Consider the following 20,227-nt stretch of genomic DNA (forward strand, 5'->3'; position numbering starts at 1 on the left):
AGTAGCTGAAGTTTAATTTTATTATATCAATTAATACGGTGATTAACCGTCATCAACCTAAAGAAATCTGCTACTCAAAGGAGATGGTCATTAACTCAGGTTTTTTATGCCTCCTATCTGGAACGAACCATTACAAATCTTTCGGGGGAACATGGCGCCGACTCGTAACATAACGTGACGAAACTATATGAGACAATAACTTGAGTAACTGTTTAACTATAGTTGTTTTATCAAGTAGTTACACAATTAAACGTAATTATCGGGGTATTTATTTGTTCTGTTCCTCTTTAGCCAATTGTATGTACGGTTACCCTTACAAAGGAAATGATCTCTCCCACACCAGACCACCACGGAAAATGGCGACTGTGAAATAGATGGAAGACGAAAGTAAGAAATAATTCAATGCAGCTTATAAATTGTGCCCTCTCTCCATCCGCACCGCTCGGAGGTAATGTTTGTTTGTTTTTCATCATTTTAGTGATGTATGTATAGTGAGTAGCGAGGGACGATTGTCATTAGCTATAGTTTAGCCTGAGGAATAGGTTTTGGTATGGAACAGCCTTAATGGAATGGTCTGCAGCTCCTGCAAGCAGCATCCAACAACACAGCGTGATATAAACGCCAAAGAAATGCTATGATACTCTATACGGAACATAGTATAAATAATCCAATTTGCTCTGTATGTAGGTACCTTTGGGAACCTATCCCAACTATTGTGGGTTGGCATATAACTGAACTACTGTGCTGAAAGTTTTAGCTCCATACAAAATCCACAACCGCTCATCAAAAGCCATTTACGATGTCCATCCCTTAGCGTTTTGGTGCTGCTGTGTAGATGTTAAAAACACCTTTCTCTGCCACAGGAGCATTCACGTGGTATGACACTTTTATTGCCCTTCAAATCCAAGATCTCACTCCGGCGACCTTGTAGCGTTATAAATGGCCACAATTAATCTTCTAAGCAAAGTGTCAAGTATATATTTTATGCTATATTTACTTTATAGTCAATGAATGCTGACTGAGTCAAGAAGCTAACTCTGGTGACACTGTAAGTAACTTAACTCTTTACTTTTCACATCAAACAAGCACATTCTCATAAGCAAGAACTACCTATTGCAAACTAGCTCGTAAAACATAGGTAACATTCAATATTGGACACGTAAAAGCCTGAAGGCTCATGTCACTGTTATGCTTCTGACATTTGCTAAAACATGCTAAAAGCTGCAACTAATTATCATCTTAACCAAATGGTTAACCATCACTACTTTACAGTTGCATTTTAGGACTGTAACTAATTATTATTTTCATTATTGATTAATCTGACAATTATTTTCTCAATGAATCGATTAACGGCTTGGTCGATAAAATGTCAGAGAACAAAATACCCCTTATGATTTCCTAAAATCCAAGGGGAGGTCTTCAAATATCTTGTTTTATCTGACCAACAGTTAAAAACCCAAAGATATCCGGTTTTCTATCACATAAGACAAAGAAAAGCAGCAAATCCTTACAATTTAGAAACTGAAATTAGGGAATGTTTGAATAGTTGAAGACTTTTATGTCAAACTACTAATCGATTCAGCTCTATTTGCATTTTAAATATGACTAAAATTTTTAAGCCATAGTAGCAGCTTCTAGTGGCTGCAATGCTCATTACACTCTACAAATGTGATTATGCGGCACCAACAATTTACAGACAATTTTGCTAAGGGTCTAAATCCAGATTTATTCCTCTGCGGTGAGGTGTTAATACATGCGAAGCCTACATATGTCAGCTAGCACTGATGTGCAAATTAAACGAAATGTCGCCGCCACCGGGGCTACATGCAAACTGCAAGAACTGTATTTGTTCACCTTAGGCTATTGATAGGGAAGGCAACGTGGAGCAGATTAAAGAACGGCTCAGCAATCGGCTCCTTTTCAGTACCACTAGACAAATTTTGTTATTTGGGATTTGGTGAAACCATTTCCAGTGCAAACCTTTTTCTTGATGCAGTTTTCGCTCGATCACGAAGTGAATCAAAGAATACGAACTCAATTGCTTCGAGTTCATAATGATCTAGTTTCTGTAGCTAGGAAAATTAGTGTTTTTTTATTTAGCAAAGCTATTTTTAGTGCAAACCTTCATCTCGCTATGATTGTAATTGGCAAAAAAAGAATTTTATTAAAAATGCAAACATGATTACTTTGGCTATACAGTATGATGAATATATAACACGATCAGAAAATTTTCATCTAATGACAGATCCATCTAATGTTGTGTTGGTGCTACGACAATCAAGGGGTTAAAGGCTGTGCCAAACTATGAATCAATTCTAACGTAGTAGGCATCTATGGCAGGACCAGTGGAACATCTACCACAGAGAATCATGAATACAGTTTGACCATAAGTGTGGCTAAAAATTTAAGTTTGTCCTGAGGGTAGTACTAAAGATTCATGTAGTAGTGCTAAAGGAAACTTTAACACTACTATAGAGATGTTATAAATCAAATGGGTTTTTACCCCCTTGGGAGCCTGAATAAACATAGAAAAAGTCACGGCAATTTACCCATTCGATTCTAAGATATCTAAGTTGACATTTTGGTCTGAGGGTGGCGATAGAGGAAAGCTTATGGAGTGTCAAAAATGGGAAGAGTTTATCCTTAAGGCCATGTTTAGACTAACTTGAACCCTGCAAGAAAAAAGGCAGTCTTCTCATTCATTTGAATGGAGACAGTCCATCAACGCAGAGGGCTGCGGGAAAACAACACAGGGTCATCTGGCAAAAAAGTTGAACCAGGCTCAACTTTTGCTGCAGAGCCACGCAACGTCATCCAGGAAGGCCCTGCTTTGGCCAATCAAATACATGCAAGCACACGTTCGCATTTGATTACTTTGTAATGTGAACGCTGTATTTCTACAGTTTACCTCGCGATCGTTATGACGAAAGACAAAATAGTTGCCACCGTGATAACTTTTCAGAGTTGTAAATCCTGTCTGTGAGTATTACAAACTAGGTGTGGAACGGTACATGTATTCGTATGCCACTTTCTCGGCGATACCAGGAAATTTGACATGCTAGTCGGATTAGTCCGGTTAGCAAAGCTCATGTAGTGTTGCTGCCTCCGAATGGCAAACACAAGTGAGAGACCGGAGTTGGAGGCTACTCCCATGACATTTAGATCCACTGTATGGGAGCATTATGGTTTCCCGGTTAGTTACAACGAAAATGGACGATTAGTGTAAAACTGTATGCTGACATTGTTCAACTGAAGTCGGGTATGTCTGTGGAAACACTTCAAACGTAATTTACAACGGCATCCCACAAATGTGTCGATGAGCGAAATGAGATCAAGCATTACTGTTGTTATTTATTTTTGTTATTTATTTTTTCTTATTGACAATATGCCAGTATTTTAGTGCTTTCATTGTTACAGTAAGAATTATGGCCAATTAGCCACTGTTGAATGTTTACATTTTTCAAAATAAATTACGAACATACCAAACTGTGACCCCAAAACCGAGGTACATACCGAAATGTGAATTTTGTGTACCATTACACCCCTATTACAAACCGTATTACAGTGTTTAAGCCTTTAAATACAAAGTGTAACTGCACCCTCATATTCTGCTAGCTCCATCCCTCCGAGCATATTTAAAAAATGGAACAGAGGACTGCAGGACAAACACTGTAGGGAACGTGGCCTCGTGTGTGCCGCGAGAGGTAAGGAGACACCGACCAGAGTGAGCGACAAACAGCTAACCAGCCATGAGTAGCTGCTGTCAGACTCTGTGTCCATGCTGGAAACACACTGGAGCTTTGACAGTCAGAAGCACATTAATGGCCCTTTGTAAAAGTTTGTGTGTGGTACCTGTGTTGTAGCTGAGCTATTGTTAGCGGCTCAGAGAGTGCAAGGTAGATGCCGTGTTGAGCCATTTTCAACCCATGAAATGCAGATTTTCGTAAATTTGGTAGGAATGTCAATATTAACCCCAGCACTGATGTGTTTCATCACAGTATAGTCATATAATTTAGTTTACAGCTCAAAAAACATGTTTAAGTGTGCAGTACCTCTGTTCTATCTGTTTCTCAATCTGGACCTTCTGGATCAGATTTCATTGCCTCACCGGTACCTTAACGACACGGCCCCACCAACGCAGTTTTAACGCAGGGCTGTTTTTGGTCTGGATGCCAATACATTTATACAAATACATGAAACCTCACCATAAAATTCAGTAAGACGAAGCTATCAAGGTCACTAGCCTACAAAAAAAATCCCATAGTCACAAGGACATTACAGAGGCTATAATTTTATTTAAAATGTTTACCTTTAGAATACGGAGAGAAAATCAACAACCCTACTCAGATCAGTTATCAGCATGTGAATGAGGAATATCTAAGAAGGCTTTACTTTTCTTTTTTAGGTCATGGCAGCTGAAATGTCATGTCTGACAGGTGTTGATGAAGATGACAAAGATGCAGATCCCGAAATCAATGCCCTCACACTCCTGCAAGAGCCAGTGAGAATGGCGCAAGAATCAGCCTCTTGCACCGATTCTTTCGGCAAGCCTTCTCTGAAACAAAACAATGTCCTAGATGTTCTGTCAAACACAGACATGTTGTCTCCGGTTGGCCTGGGAAATGGACCTTCTTCGCATCAGGCTACACAAGCCCATGAACTCAACAGCATCTCCACAGAGAAAGAGGAGGCAAAGAGCATCACCCCACTAAAAACGGTGCAGGAACTTGACACTGCAGGAATTTGGGGTTTTGATGTAGACTCACCTGAGAACTCATTGGATAATTTTAGTAGTGCTAGTGATCTTCATTGGGACCCTCACAAAGAGTTTATGCAGTTTCTGTGGGAGAACCATGGTGATTCCCCAGGTGAGGAGCCTAAAGACGAAGTCCCTCCTACCAACAGCCAAAGGAGAAGGAAACGGAAAATGGACATGGTTGTCATGGTGGATCCCTCAGAAGACCTTTACCCTGATCTGAGCCACAAGTCATCTGAGGAATTGTCTGATGCCGAAGGCCAAGACTCCATTCCTGTCAGAAAAGTCCGAAAGTCAAGGAAGTTCTCAAAGTCACAGTCGTCACCAACAGGGAAGGTTTCCAAGTATCCGAATGGAACTGTAAAGGCCATCAAGGAAATCCTTTACAATGCACCTGCAAGAAATTCACACGAGAACAGTATAAGTCATGGGCTTTCACCATTGAAGGGGAGGCTCACAATAAATTCTCATTCAGAGGAGAAGCCACCATGTTATCCTTGCTCAAAATGTAAGCTCATTTTCAAGAAAGAGCATCATTTGCATCGTCATATGAAGTCTCATGTTGACCCTCCAAATATTTCGCCAAAGCCTTTTATATGCCGAGAATGTGGACTGTCTTTCAGACAAAGCAGTTTGCTTATTGAGCACATGTCCATCCACAAGGAAAAGAGAGGGAGACTCACTGAAGAGATGAAGGGCATGAATGATAAGAAGAAAGAGGATAAAAACACGAAGCTTTTCTGCCCTCAGTGCCCATTTGGAACAAACTGCCCAAACACGTTTGTTCAACATGCAAAAACACATGAGAAGGACAAGAGAAAGTTTAGATGCGACAAATGTAGCTTCAGGACTCTGAGTGAGAATGATCTTAGGAGACATAACATTATGCAGCACACTGTAATTACAGTTAGAAAGCAGATCCAGAATGATGACTCTGAAATCTACTCCTGTAACATTTGTTCTTATAGAGCTTTTAGCAAAAGTGTTTTTAAGAATCACCTTCTGCGGCGCCATCAACAAACGTTTGAGGAATACGAAGCTGCACAGTGTAGTGAGAAAAATGCACAACCATCTAAGGAGCCGCATGTGCGTACTTGTAAAACTCCTGTAGAAGATGCAGAGTTTACATCTAAAATCTTGATAAAAAATCAGATCTCTTCTAAAAGAGCTTGTTCACCTAGTGAGTCCAATGACATTTCAGACTTGTTCAAAAATAGCAAGATTAAAAGAGGCCTCAAGTCCCAACTAGCAGAATCAAAGCTCGACAAATCCATTAATGTTCTCCTGTCCCGACAAAGACATGGAAAGAAAACTGCAGAACAGAAGAAGGAAAGCAATAATTGCAGCACATCTGTTCCGGATTCCAAAAGTGACAAAGATGGCTCTGATCAGTTGCCAGAAACATTGACTGTCAAGGTTGAAGATTCAGCTTTATCCCCAAATGGCCATAGGGTGGTATCCAGTGCAGCCGAAAAAGATCTTAACAGCAACAGGGTACCCAAGTTAAATGAGGATCAGTCAACAGTCAAAAAGTCACCGTCTAAAAGGAAGATGTCCACCCCATATCGCAACACCTCTGACCAAGACTCATGCTTCATCTTACCAAAACCTTTGCCAAGTCCCAAAAAAATTAACCAAGAGGAAGAAGTGTCAGACTATGACGAAAAAGACATTTTCCAGTTTAAGGATACAGATGCCAACACTAACTTCTTTGATAATGGTATCAAGCAAGAAAAACAAAACATCATTTATACCTATAGCAGAAGAATGTCCATGAGGGGTGCTCTGCAGGCATCTAAAAGGTTGTTTGAGAAAATAAAGACTGAAGAGCAAGAACAGAATGACCCTGAAATCAAAGAAGAATGCATAGAAACAGAAGTATTTCAGGAAACCTTTGACTCCCACCAAATACCATTGAGTGAATCCTTCACAGAGGATGTGTCAGAGTTGGAATCAGATCGCAAGAACTGTCCATACTGTCCCGCTGTCTTTGAGTCAGGTGTTGGATTGTCAAATCATGTCAGAGGGCATCTTCATAGGGTTGGACTGAGCTACAATGCACGCCATGTAGTGCCTCCTGAGCAGGTGGCTTCTCAAGACAGGAGGCCACGAATTCGACGGAAAATTTCAGCATTCCGGAGATTGAAAAAAGGTACTTGTGTGCTTATTGCATGTTCTTCTCTTAAAGGAAAACTATGCTTTATTACAACTTGGCTTTTAATTTTGTGGCTCTGGCCATCAGTTCATCGGTTATTATTCAGCACTGAACTTACCAAGTCATTGCTGTGAAAATAAAACCCAAGTTTTAAACTGGGTTTAAACTGTAGTTTTTCTTTATGTGTAGTTTGATGTTACAAAGTTCAAATTTATCAGATTGTACTACTATTGTACTATTGTATTTTACAATGTTTAGGTTTATGATTATCTTTTTTGTTTTGTTTTTCCTTTTCAGTGTTACAGCTGGAGTCAGACTCTGAGACTGTGAAGAGCATTCACTCCTGTCCATTATGTGGAGACTCATTTGATAATAGAACTGGGCAGTCCAACCACATACGAGGCCACCTTAAAAAGCTTGGTAAAAGCTTTGCAACAAAGAACAAATCCCCATTATTTTTACTCCGGGAGCTGATGCGCGACAAGAAGGAGTTCCAGCGGGCACTTCAAATTCTGGGAAAGAGACGGAACCATTTCCAATACGGTGCTTCACCGAAGCTGTCCAGTGTTGATTGTTTCACACCGCCGCCTATTGGAATCCCAAAAAATAATTCTATTCCAAGCGTTTGCACTGATGCCAAACCACTGATCCCCACGTATTCTTTAGCGGAAATGGAATCTGAAAAAGGGCAACTAGAGACTAAGTTGGATGTTAAAAATTCACTCACGGGCACAAATGCCTTGATAGGAATTCTAAAGAAGAGGAAGTGTCAGGAAGACGCTAGACTAAAGGGGTCTTCTCAGATGTCAAGAAACATGTTAGCAGTTTCTTCAAACAGTGAGCACAGTTCAGGATCAAGAGTTGCATCTTCACTGCCAATGTCAATATCCGGTAAGTAATTCAGTACAGTCTGTAAGAATAATAATCCTCTTGATATATATATATATATATTTTTTTGAAAGAAATTGAAAAATCTATGTTGAATATCTTTTAAGAATTCAGAAATTTACTTAAGTAAATAAGAAAAACGTGTATTTGAATAGGATAAGCTTTTTACACAGACCAGTGTCAGGTTAACAGATTATAAATTAGGTTTTAAAAACTTCTTCAAAGAAAAAAATAATGATTAGACAAGCGAATGACCTCGCCTGTACACAAAAAGCCTGCCATCTATTAAAAATGTCCTGCCTCAGCTTTTTAAGGTTTGTGAGAGGTAAACAAAATGGATATTCTAACAATCACATTGAGACATTAACATAGACACAAAGTGAGGTGTCATCAGCATAAAGGCGTAGAATGACATTGCCAAATTACCTTAAGATTATATGGCCAAAACAAAAGAGCATGTTGGACATAATAATGCAGAATATTATCATTATTTGTGTCTTACCTCATAACCTTAATTGCATTAAAAGAAATTAGCCATACAGAATTTTTAAGATAGAACAAAGACAGAACATGTTTCAGTATGTTTCTTAATCTTACACTGTTGGACTTTTGTGATGAAGGATTGTTTGCTGAAATGTGTCAACACAAGAAATTAAATGATAAACTGAGGCTGTAGTATTGAGATTGTTTATGTATTTTTGGAGTGCTGCTATCCTAATTCATAATGTAGAATTTTGTCCATATTGCCAGTTTAATAACAGAATCTGGCTCAGACATGTACAGCACTTCAATGCTAAGACCTACATTTATAATGCAATAATATATATTGCAAATGTAATATCAATGGCCAGCATAAACCATATTCAGCATAATGTATTTTTGGAGAAAAAAAAATTTCATTGTAATGAATACTGTGATTTACTTTTGAAAAAGTAAAAAGGTTGAGCTTAGACATTATATAAACTTGCATAAAGGGTAGGACGTACCTGTTGTTATTAAGTCCAGTCCCACAATTCCTCAAGACCACCAACAAATAAGCATAACCACATTTATCTTGGTTTTGTTATTTGTTTTTTTGTCTTTTTACAGAGAAAGGTGAATTCAACAGGAAGGTTTGCATCCATTGCAATGCAACTTTCCACAGTGGAGTTAGCTTGTCTAATCACCTCCGGGCATATGCAAAAAGAAAACGGACTGCCATACTTGAGGGAACCAGTAAGTGCTATCAGCAACAGCTTAAGTTAGACACAAAGAAAACACTCACTCTGAGAGCACAGTAGCAGTCTGGGGTATATATTCTCTTACAAGCTGTGTTTTAATTAATTTATTGGTTTCAGTTAGTCAAATCACATTTATTTCTGAAACAGTTTGTGCCAGTGTGGAGGTGTGACCATTGCTCGGTAAATTAAAACTTTCATCTTGTTGTGCAGAAGTAAAAGTTCCTGTCCACCACCGGGAAAACCAGTGAAGGTTCTCATCCTTGTTCACTCTCAACTCATACTGGTTGATACTTCCTTGGATTAAAAAGGATTCAAGTATTTGAACACTCTAGCAATATACTGTAGATTTCAAACCGTCCCTGGACCCGAATTCTTTAATATCTCAGACTGGGAAATCTGTCAAGACTGGCCAAACATTCTCAGTGTGACACACATAAGTAAATGCATTATATCAACTTTCCTAAAGGTACCCTGTGAAGTTTTTATATAAACACAGTTATGTTTATATTCACTGTTTCTCACCAAAGCACATCATTTTCCTTTAATATATTTCAAAACCTGCAATGTTTACATCCATGTTGTCCAGCTAGCAGTCTTCATTTTCCTTATTTTTGTTTGCAAGTTACCGCCACCAACTGCCAATCAGTGGATAAGCATGAAACCATCGGCAGGACAGTGTATCACATCATGACAAAATGGGGACCCCACAAACCCTTGCTCCACAGCGCTACTAGTGGTCAAAACCTCCACAGAGTACCTTTAACTGAGGATATAGATAAAAAAAGAGCCATGTTAGTACCATAAATACTTGGCATAATATAATTGCTCCAAGAAAGGAATGCATTCAAATTAATTGAGAACACAGTTTCAACATATATATATATATTTTTTTTTTTGGATGCATGGCCCATGAGAGCAGCAGTATGAAAGCAATCTTAAATTCTTATTGTAGCAAAGGCACATTCACATTTGAAGAGTCACTTCACCCTACTGCTAGTTTTAAGTTGCTGTGCAGGAAGTTGCAGATTTTCAGATATCCTACTCTGAAACATAAATTATATTTTACTTGAAAAAATATATAGATTTATTTATTTAGACAGATATCTCAAAACCTCAGCAGACAAAGGCAAAACTGTCAGTGTGGCTAGATACCACAAGAGGTTGTGACGTCCGAATCGTAGTTATAATTGGTTTACCGGTGGTTATTTGTGTCGTCCCCAAGGTAAGGATCTAGAAGGGTGTCAGCAAGTGAGATATTTCAAAGATTTTAATTGTGGAGCGTGGTGGGTGCAACTGTGGGAGGAATGACCTCCTAATGGCAGAAAGCCTTCAGGGCCTACTTTTCCTGCAGGCACAGATCATCACTTATGTCTTGGGCCTTGTGTCTTAACTACACTGGATTAATGCAGATGAGACACAGAGCCAGACCATTCACCCCACTGGTACAAGGCCAGCATGAGTATGAATAAAGCGAGGGCAAATAATGTCCAGACATCCAAACTGATTGATTTACTTAACTGAATGTGAACATTTACAATTGTTGGAACATCATAAAACAACATCCAAACTTTCCAGTGGTTATCATAGACTTTCTATCCATTTCAAATGTTAAATTAGCAAGGCTGTGCTGTAATCTCAAAGATAGATAGATAAATTAATAGTCAATTCTGTCTTTCAGCATTTGACTGTAAAGCAAGGAGGCAACGCTCAAGGCCTGGCTCAAAGAAGAAGACACTGCCCTTACCACAGACTCCAGAGGAAATGTACAGACTCACCTGCAGGTAATGCTTTTATTTCTTTTATAATATACTTAGTATGCTCTTGTTAAATGGTGGATAATATTGTATCTGCAGTCCAACAGACTTCAACAGTGATTGTTGCCCAGGGCAACCAGATTTGGACTGCTGTCAAATGTTTCTTGTGGTCTATTTGCTTCTGTTGGCAACCATTTTCATTTATTTATAAAACAAAAACTGCCCAGATGACTGAGAGACTTGTTGTCATTGATGTACTTCAAAATTAGTGAAACTGAGTGTGGAATTATGTCGCAAACCAGGATTGTGATGATCCAGCAGTGTAAAATAACTAATGGTTGTACTGGGACAAGTAAATCTAATGACAAACTTGTGAGGAAAACAGCAGAGGCCATCTAAAAAAATTGGTTGCACAGACTGTTGTGTGTGGACATTGAACACCCAAGTTTTCAATATGAACATGGCACATCACCACCAAAGAAAAACAAAACTGTCCAACAAAAATCAATTTGTGTATTTACTCTCAAACAAGGCTAAGAGTCTATAGCCATGCTAGCAGCTCTGTGAGGCTGTACTTACTAGTGGTGCATTAAGCTAAATGCTAACTCAGCATACTTACATGCTCACAATGACTATGCTGATGTTTAGCAGGTATGGTATCTTTGTTTAGCATGCTAACATTTGCTAATTAGCGCTAAACAAAGTACAGATGAAGCTGATAGAATTGTCATTAGTTTTGCAGGTATTTGATCATAAACCAAAATATTGGGCAAATTACAATTTTGACCTGATGATGGTGGTAGATAAAATGTTATGGGATCACCACAGTTATTCCAATTCATCCTGAGGGGGACATGACTGTCTGTCTGTCTATACCAAATTTCATGGCAATCCAGCCAGTATTTGACAAGACACTTCACTCAAAACCACAAATGTCAACCTCATGGTGGCACCAGAAGAAAAGTCGAGGGATTACCAAAGTCAGTAAGATTCATCCTCTGGGGATCATGAATGTCTGTACAAAATTTGACGGCATCCAATAATTGTGTAATAATAGTGTTGAAACAACCAACAGACAGAAATTGCCATCCTTAGACATGCTGCTAGCACGACTCAAAACCACTGTGTTGTTATAATATCATCAGTCTCTTCTCTTTACAGGTTCTGTGACCTTGTCTTCCAAGGTCCCTTGTCGGTCCAGGAGGACTGGATTAAACATTTACAGAGACACATTATGAACACTAGTGTCCCTCACACTGGGCTAGGCATGGTAGAGGTCACTGCGTTGCCCGCGACCCTCGAGACTGACCAAGACAGCTCTCTGACAGCCACACATGCTGCCTCATGAAGCCAATGGGGACCTTTTTAGATTTCACTAGACTGTATGTGTATGTACATTGGATGTTGTTTCACTTTTCTTTTTTTTTAAGTCAATGAAATACTGGCCAAAAGTACAATATTGCTTAATGATGGAGATGTTGTACATGTTTGGATATTTGGATAGATGAAAAAGTTAATTATTTTGGATATTGTTACCTTTTTCTGTTTTTACATGGTCCATTTTTTGGAATACAATTCCAAATGGACAGACTGTTTTTCTTGTTTTATGCAGTAATGTAGTGTGGAATCCATTTCTAATGAAGACAACTTTTACCTCAGATTTCTCATGGTTTGAGTCCGTTTTGTCAAAATTTGGGAGCACCTCTCCTCTGTATCAATATTCACATTTCCAAGATACATAGAATCATGTTTCCTTTGTATTGCAACATGTCCAAATTCAAGCCCACAGTCTCTGTTTTCAGGCCACAGTTAGTGAGATGAATATTTCGACTGAAAGTGACAGCACCCGAAAGCTCGTGATAAACAGTTCCAAGAATCACAAATGGAAAAGTGAGCTACCATACAAGAACAAGAAGAAAAATGTCTGCCAACCTGTTATGCATAGAAAGTGTTTTATAGTTTTTCAGTAACTGCATTGTTTCTAATACAAATACAAAATTAAAACTGAAGGTGATTAAGAAGAAGAAAAAAAAAAAGACCTAACAGGCACATCCAGTGCTGACAATGCCCTTCATACATGTCACCTATATTTAATGTTTAAATATACTGTTTTGAAATAATTTAATTTTAAATGTACTATATCACACAGATACAATGCTTAAAACATTTGTGTTGTTCTAAATAAAAAAAACAAAGAAACAAGTTGACTTTTTCAATCATTTTTGTACACTAATTATAAAAACATTGAATCGTAAATAATAATAAAAAATTACAACCTTTTAACTTCATAAAGTGACCAAATGGTGATGACCTGGGAGTACTGTAGCTAATGTTAATATGGACAAAATGTGAAATGACAGACCATATATATGAACAAAGATACATGACCATCCATATTGTGTCAACAAACCTAGACTCAAGATACCTCCATTTATTCAGACAAATCATGAATGGCACAAACAGTATTCTCTCTTAGCCATATACTGCACATGAGTGGTGCCACAGCATTAATGTGTAGTTGTGATTGAAGTGAACTGTTCAAGTCCATGAGAAGCAAACAGTATCTCAGTGTAAACAGCATTTTGGAGACTTTCAGCGATTTCCATCATTCAAATGGGCTGCCACCCTGAAAGAAAAGGATCAGTTAATAGTCTGATAGCTTCATCTGCAGGGCTCGATGTACTGTAGCTCAAGTGCAGTCCATTTTAATAGTAATTACTTGTAACCTTGTAACATACTATTTGCTAGTGCTACTCATTAAATAGCGTACTGAGGCTGAAAACAAATGCATTACTTAAGGTAATCCATATAAGACATTTTACTTCAGTAATTTCTTAGTGGATTTGGAAAGATTGGGTTTGCTGTCCAATGTTCACTGCAATAACCACATAAATAGAGGAAGGAATGCAATCTCACCTTACTTAAAATGTACATTGTTACTTTTACCCATTATAAAGTCATTTTACTATACTTTTTATAGTAAATAGTTTGTTCATCTTAAGACACAAGAGCCCAAATGTCAGATGTTTCCTTCCCTTAAACACAAAACTATGTGTTGAAAATGTAAAAAACTGTAGGAGGTACGTAATAGCTTTCACCTTTTCATAGCCAATTACTTAATAGTATTTGATTGTATTGTATTACTATTTTTTACTACTTTTATATCACACTTGTGTCCTTACATTGTAATATGTCTTTTACTTTGGTGATATAAAAGAAGTATTCTGCATTTGATCTGTTAATGCTTCATGTGACTGGCCACAGGCTTCAAACCCCACCCTCCCCCATTTGGAATAGAGAGCCAATTGTTAACCAGCTTCTTTTACTAATTTGTACTGAATTACAATTGACTGACTTTGTTCCTTCAAATTAATAATTTGTGCCAACATAACACTAAATTGAGATCTCAAATCTCAAATTAGCTGAGGAATGTCGTAGATGGCATGTTGTGATTAAGAGCCAAAACCTAAAGTATAGCCATGTATGTTGGTCCAAAAAACAAAATAAAACTGAATTGTATCCAAGCAGTCCCTAGTTCAAGTGCAATGTATACAAATGGAATGAAAGAGATAATGCTATTAAAAAGGTGGGGTATGCGATTCTAATCCAATACAGTCTTTTTGTCCAATTCAGCAAATATCTCCTCACGGTACGTTCAGTGTGTGCGCTGAAAAAAAATCTGGTGTTTGTTCACAGCCCTGGCTCTGTAAATGGGAAATAAACAAAGTGGCTCGCACTGAGCCACACAACACTATTCAAGCCATTCCAGCCATGATTTGTGTGTCTGCTAACCCTAAGTTATTTGCCCACAGACATTTAGCTTACTTTCTAGTTTGCCAAGATATGCTGTTGTTGTGATGTTAGCTATAGTAGCAGGAGAGTTGTGAGTATCGCTGTCTGGAGCTGCTGTGCTGGCTCTGGGAAACTCGTCCTCTCTGGCTGTTAGCTTCGCAGCAGCAACTGTAGCGACAGTTTGCTAACCTAAGCTAACATTAGTTACATCTCTCTACATCATGGTATTTGTCATGGTATTGGATTTCTCCAGAATCGCATACCCCACCTTTAACTTGAAGGAAATAATTATGTAATTCCTGAAATACTACTAAATAGAATTAACTACTATATTGAGGAAACCAAATAAGTATACTGGGCGCGCAGATTAGTATTGTAAGGGAATATTTATCAAGAAAGTTCCTCGCCTTATTTTTGGGCTCCGTTCTTACTCAAAACACATTTTTTTCATAATGCCATCAGTTGCGTTTGAATACTTTTGAAATGTTCACTCTTGCAAAATACCTTCAGGAAGTGTTCAAACTGAGGTTTCAGCTCCTTCATCATGGTTTCTGCTTTGTCGAGGCAAGATCGTCTCTGCTGCACTTCAAACTCCTTCAGGAAATCAATCAATCAACACCATTATCATCATCATCATGACTTGAACTCATTCCTTCTTGGGCCAATGTTGAATTTACAAATACTGAAAACAGAGATTTGAAAAAAAATCCCAACGATTAATGTTACACTACTTTACACCAGTGTTACCTTTGTGTTGGAGAGGTGTTCCTGAGAGGTAATGTGAGTCTGCACTGAGGATGCAGATGTGGATAGGAAGACTTTGCAAGCCGCACAGTGGAACATTTCAAACTTTGTCATGTGGTCATTTTCCCGCAGAGCTGACAAAACAAACATCAGACTGTATTTAGGCTTTGTTTGTCTCGAATAGAAGATACTGAAATAAGACCGTGCATGTCTTTCACAGTTTTTAAAAATTAAAAGTATTTACCTTGAAGTGCACTACCCCCTATCGCTCGGCTACACTGACGGCTTTTATACAGCATGACTTCCTATAGAAATTTAAAAATATATATATATATATATAAATATAAAAGTCACCATCCAGACACACCAATGCGCCAACGTTTGTTTATGTTTCTATGATATATTTAGGTTGAAAGCAAGAAACAGTTGGGAAGAAGTCCAACAGTAGAACACTACTGCACAGACTAGGGATTCAACCCAGGAACCGTCAATAGGATGTACTGTATTTAACCATACTATGTATTATCTTACCTGTAGGAAGGCTATAGCCACATCATCATAATTATTCTGCTGCTGAATGTGCTCCAGGGTGTCCCAGTGACTCTTGCCATCCAAGTGATCCTCCAGCTCCTGACCACTGGCTAACTCAACGTCACAAAGGTCACAAGTGATGGGGCTCCTAAAATAAACATATTGAAGACATTCAGTGTTGCAAAATACTAAAAACAGCTAAAAAAGCAGACCTTTAAACAGCTGAAGTTCCTCATACAAACTTAAAATGGCCGTTGTTAAGATCAGACTAACAACCAGAAGATTCTGAAATTAGAGTCCTAAGAGTTAAGTTAAAACATCCAACCTGACAATATTAGGTTATAAAGCTGTATTCAAAACAAACTCCCATTGACCCAACAGGGTTCTCACTATGTAATAAGTGATGCTTGGTTGCAGTGTTACTTGAAGCTTTGCAACTACAGCGGCTAACATTTGTAGGACCAAAACGCAGAGCTAGCAAAGTTATAAAGCAATTGGTATGAAATTTTATTAGTTTGCACAATGCTAACTAGGTTCTCTCTGCCTCACCTTGGTCATTCACCCAGTGTTTACACTGTATCACAGTGTGTTTATAACTGCAGTAGCTGACATATGCATGCCCACATTTTTTGCTGACATATTTTTGTTATAACTAGACTGAGCTATCCATGCAGCTTTGCACAAGAGATGTGAAGTTTATTAAATTTGGGCAATTAGATTAACATCTTGGCTGATGATGGGAATTGTTGGGTCTCTGTAAATAATATTATAAAGAGTACGGTCTAGACCTGCTCTATAGGAAAAGTGCAATGAGATAACTTCTGTTATGAATTGGTGCTATATAAATAAAATTGAATTTAACTGAAGACAGCTAATGACAACTAACCTACCAGCATTGCAACATAGTTATGTGGATTTCCTCTTCTTGACAATATACTAGTAATTCATCCTGATTATCTCAGGACTTTAGTAACTTCATCTGCATCTGTGCAAACAAGCAGTGTGGTTTAAAGTGAGTCATATTTCTATATTGGTTGAGGCTCTACATTTGTGCCACAAGTTAATCCTGCAGTTTGAGCCAAACTGCAGCAGAGGACAATATGAAACATAATGAAAATGTGAACATGTGTGGCCTTGTTGTTGCTATGGCTATTTTTACTACGCTACCAAAATTAATGAGTGTGATGTGAATACCCTACATGTAGCATCTTTAAACAATTGGGCATCAGTATCCTTGGTTCTTACTTGTCCATTATTATATTTTTGCTCCTGTTTGTTGTCACCTCTGTGGAAGGTGTGATTTGGTCCAGTCCTGTAGAACATTTTACACAGAATTATTATTATTATTATTATTAAGTACATGTACACACAGCAAAAATAAAAGTAATCCCATTGGATTGTCGATTCTTAAGTTTCCAAAAAATTGTCTAAAAACACTGATTTAAAATATGTAATCCATGCAATCATGTTTCTCCTATATCTATTTCTCCTATTTTAATTTTAAATGGTGGGACAATCCAGCAACCAAACCGTCATTACTTTATTAAAATGCCAATTTACCTGTGTCCACGTATCCCAACTGATGTTGATAGTCCCGCTGTAAACTGGGTGTGGGTAATCTAACAGTAGTGGTCATCTACAGAGAAGAGAATGGGCTCTAATTGGTATCAAGTATCACAGTGTCCAGGCCCGGTATCCTGTTTAGGTCTACAACTCAAGAGTCAACATAACTACAGAACACAAACTGCATGAATATTTACATTTAGAAAACAAACACGACAGCTGTCATGCTTTCAGTCTTATTGGCGATACCTCTCTCCTGTATTCTGGGATTGTTATCCTCTCCTCCCCGTTGGTCCTCTGTCCTCCATAAGATGCAGGAAACTGTTGTGTGGAGGAGCTCTGAATAAGCCTGTCAGGGCTGCAGACCCTGTGGTCCAAAGGTCTACTTATGGACCCATAACCTGGTGGGTTGAGTGATTCAGTGTCTGGGTTATAAGCCTGTCGCCTATGACCTGGACTGAGACCTCGACTCTCTGTGGGTCTGGTTTCAGGGTTAAAGTCACGCCTGTCGGGGGGTCGGCTCCTTGGTTTAGGGTAGGGTAAGTCCCAGCGGCTGTTACAGGAGCCTCTACTTGGAGACAAACTGTTATCCTGATCGGGTGGGGAGTCGTTGTGGTCTTGGCCCTTTGGCATCTCGAGCTCAGAATCTGACGAGCCAGGATCGTAAGGATTATAAAGCTCAACCCTGAGGGAAACAGAAGAGAGATTAGTGTGTGTGTGTGTGTGTTACATTTACTATTATATACTGTAGATCATCTGTAAAGACAGTATACCATTAACCCCTGAATGTTCACACACACTATAATTGTGCTAGCAAACTACATGATCTGTTGGGAAAAAGAAAACGTTGCACGTTTACCTCTCAAGGTCCGTCTGGAATAAAACATATTGAGGTCACCTTCCGGCAGCCCATATTTTAACATTTTAAGTCACCACCACCACCAAGACAAAGTTAAAGGCTGAAATGTGGGACATCCTGGATTGTGATTTCAGGAGACGTCACTCTCTACCTGACACTTTGTCAATATACTGTAAACATCACTGACCTTTCTGGACTGCTAGTGTAGTTGTCTGGAGAGTTGCCATCTTGCTCTCCTAATAGTGTGAATGAAGACTTCCATTTACCAGCAGAACGTTGCACTGTATAACACAAAAGGTAAATAACAATGACGTCGCAATAATGTCTTGATAAAGGGACCCAGAGACAGCTTTTCCTACAGTTTAGGCAGAGACTGGTTTCCATTGATTTCTGTATAGTATCAAAATCAATCAGCAGACTCGTGGAACTTGCCTCAATTATGAAATCCATCAAAGTGAAATCTGCATTAATTTTGGTCAGTGTTACATTGTCGTTGTATGCTAATGCAGTTTTAGAGCAGAATGATTATGAGAAGTCTGCAAAAGATAATACAGACTGGGGCAATCTAGCGGCCTAGGGGTTAAGGTCTCCATGAACTGCAACGTCTCTGGTTCAAGTCCAAGTGGAGCCCTCTGTTCCATGTCACTCCCCACATTTCCTGTCTCCTATCTAATTAAAACTATCTAATAAAGAGCATAAAATGCCAAAAAGAAAATAGTGAAACTTGACATTAATTGTAATGAATTACTGTCTGCAAAAATATTTGCACATCATACAGAAATGCCTAAATCAGTAAACAAAATACAGCAGCATGATTTGCTAAATGGTAATTTGTTATGTAAAGTACAAGGAATTTTGAGTAAATGAGCTGATACATACAAACCCACTGGCATGGCCTTACATGGAAATGTTGTGTTTAGGGTGAGCTCCAATGTCCACACACGTTACCTGCACGTTTCCGGGCCAGTGGCGTTTTAGCAGCCATGTCAGATTTCCTGATGTTTGAGTTGTCTGCTGGCTTCATTGTGATTTGTTTCATAGCTTCTCTGAAGTCTTGGGGTACTCTGTTTATCACAGAAAATAAAAATGAGCAGAATACTACAAAGCAAGAGAATACAACAATAATACTGAACGTGAATGTAGCAGGGCTAAAGCAAAATGGTGTTTTATCAATATCAACAAATCAGGCAAGCTAACTTAGCTAGCTTCAAAATGTTGCTTTTAGCTTTAGCTACACACAGAACAGTTAATTGGTAATAATGTTTGAGGTCAGTTAGTCTAATGACATGCACGCTCTACACGCTCCAGTCAACAAAAAGACAGTGTTAGAAACTAATCCAACAGGCTCGACGTTGCTGAAACTTTCTCAAATAAATTAACGTTCAACACAACATTAGCTTGCTACATGTTGTGTAGACTACACAGAGCACTGAATTACCTTCCAGGCTGCTGTTGTTGGTAAACTGGAGATGCTCCTGTAGGTATTGCTAAAGGGTTGAACGGAACATTATTCTGACGGTTCATTATTTGGCTGCTTTATAAGAGCAGAGCAAGTTAGCATGTGTGAGAGGAGAAGCTAGGTCACTTAAGAGCCGGTTTAACAGATACTTACACCTGCCGACAGATGGCAGTATACTGTAACACATGATGGACCTGCTTCTGTACTTTTCCACTGATCCTACAATATACTGTACAGAATAGTGCACCGGTAAATAAGTGCCATGAACAGAGGTTTCCAAGTGTACTAACATATAGTTAGTAATTTAAGTGTTAGAGCAAAATTAATAGCTACATACTACAGGCAGCTTTCCCTGACTTTTCCTTTGTGCATTATGTACAGTTTTTCTATACTGAACATGTACTACACATGTAAGCACAAAACTAAAATAATGACGTTCTTGGGGGTCCCTCTACAAGACAGAGCCTCAAGTTTAGGTAATAAAGCAGGACCCATAGTGGTGTGTA

General features: G+C 38.6%; 2 protein-coding genes across 3 annotated transcripts; one reads left to right on the forward strand and one right to left on the reverse strand.

Moving 5' to 3' along the window:
• The first annotated feature begins 51 nt into the window (after window positions 1–51).
• Window positions 52–12,975, forward strand: znf644a (zinc finger protein 644a). Of its 2 annotated transcripts, none has more exons than XM_044220348.1 (6): window positions 52–387; window positions 4,406–6,908; window positions 7,209–7,802; window positions 8,889–9,014; window positions 10,698–10,800; window positions 11,935–12,975. In XM_044220348.1, the coding sequence occupies exons 2-6, from the start codon at window positions 4,409–4,411 to the stop codon at window positions 12,119–12,121; spliced, it is 3,510 nt and encodes a 1,169-aa protein (XP_044076283.1). In that variant the 5' UTR covers window positions 52–387; window positions 4,406–4,408; the 3' UTR covers window positions 12,122–12,975. The 2 variants fall into 2 exon arrangements, with proteins under 2 accessions (XP_044076283.1, XP_044076281.1); XM_044220346.1 differs by having other exon boundaries at window positions 53–448.
• A 194-nt stretch (window positions 12,976–13,169) lies between these two features.
• LOC122887282 lies at window positions 13,170–19,904 on the reverse strand. The gene is made up of 11 exons (XM_044220350.1): window positions 19,701–19,904; window positions 19,211–19,326; window positions 18,450–18,543; window positions 17,653–18,088; window positions 17,401–17,476; window positions 17,086–17,152; window positions 15,841–15,988; window positions 15,554–15,614; window positions 15,313–15,443; window positions 15,070–15,159; window positions 13,170–13,399 (listed from the first exon to the last, which is right to left on the reverse strand). Exons 1-11 carry the CDS (start codon window positions 19,784–19,786, stop codon window positions 13,379–13,381), a joined length of 1,326 nt encoding a protein of 441 aa, XP_044076285.1. The 5' UTR covers window positions 19,787–19,904; the 3' UTR covers window positions 13,170–13,378.
• Between the last annotated feature and the right edge of the window lie 323 nt (window positions 19,905–20,227).

The sequence above is a fragment of the Siniperca chuatsi genome, linkage group LG13 (assembly GCF_020085105.1).
Source record: "Siniperca chuatsi isolate FFG_IHB_CAS linkage group LG13, ASM2008510v1, whole genome shotgun sequence".
Lineage (NCBI taxonomy): Eukaryota > Metazoa > Chordata > Actinopteri > Centrarchiformes > Sinipercidae > Siniperca > Siniperca chuatsi.

Bases quoted from the DNA above. Each gene is read 5' to 3' on its own strand.
- znf644a (XM_044220348.1), top strand. From the start codon at position 4,409: ATGGCAGCTGAAATGTCATGTCTGACAGGTGTTGATGAAGATGACAAA. The intron at 6,909-7,208 runs GTACTTGTGTGC...TTTCCTTTTCAG, and splicing joins ATTCCGGAGATTGAAAAAAG to TGTTACAGCTGGAGTCAGAC. The intron at 10,801-11,934 runs GTAATGCTTTTA...TTCTCTTTACAG, and splicing joins ATGTACAGACTCACCTGCAG to GTTCTGTGACCTTGTCTTCC.
- LOC122887282 (XM_044220350.1), bottom strand. From the start codon at position 19,786: ATGAACCGTCAGAATAATGTTCCGTTCAACCCTTTAGCAATACCTACA. The intron at 15,615-15,840 runs GTAAGATAATAC...AAATTTCTATAG, and splicing joins TGGCTATAGCCTTCCTACAG to GAAGTCATGCTGTATAAAAG. The intron at 15,160-15,312 runs GTAACACTGGTG...GATTTCCTGAAG, and splicing joins AACACCTCTCCAACACAAAG to GAGTTTGAAGTGCAGCAGAG.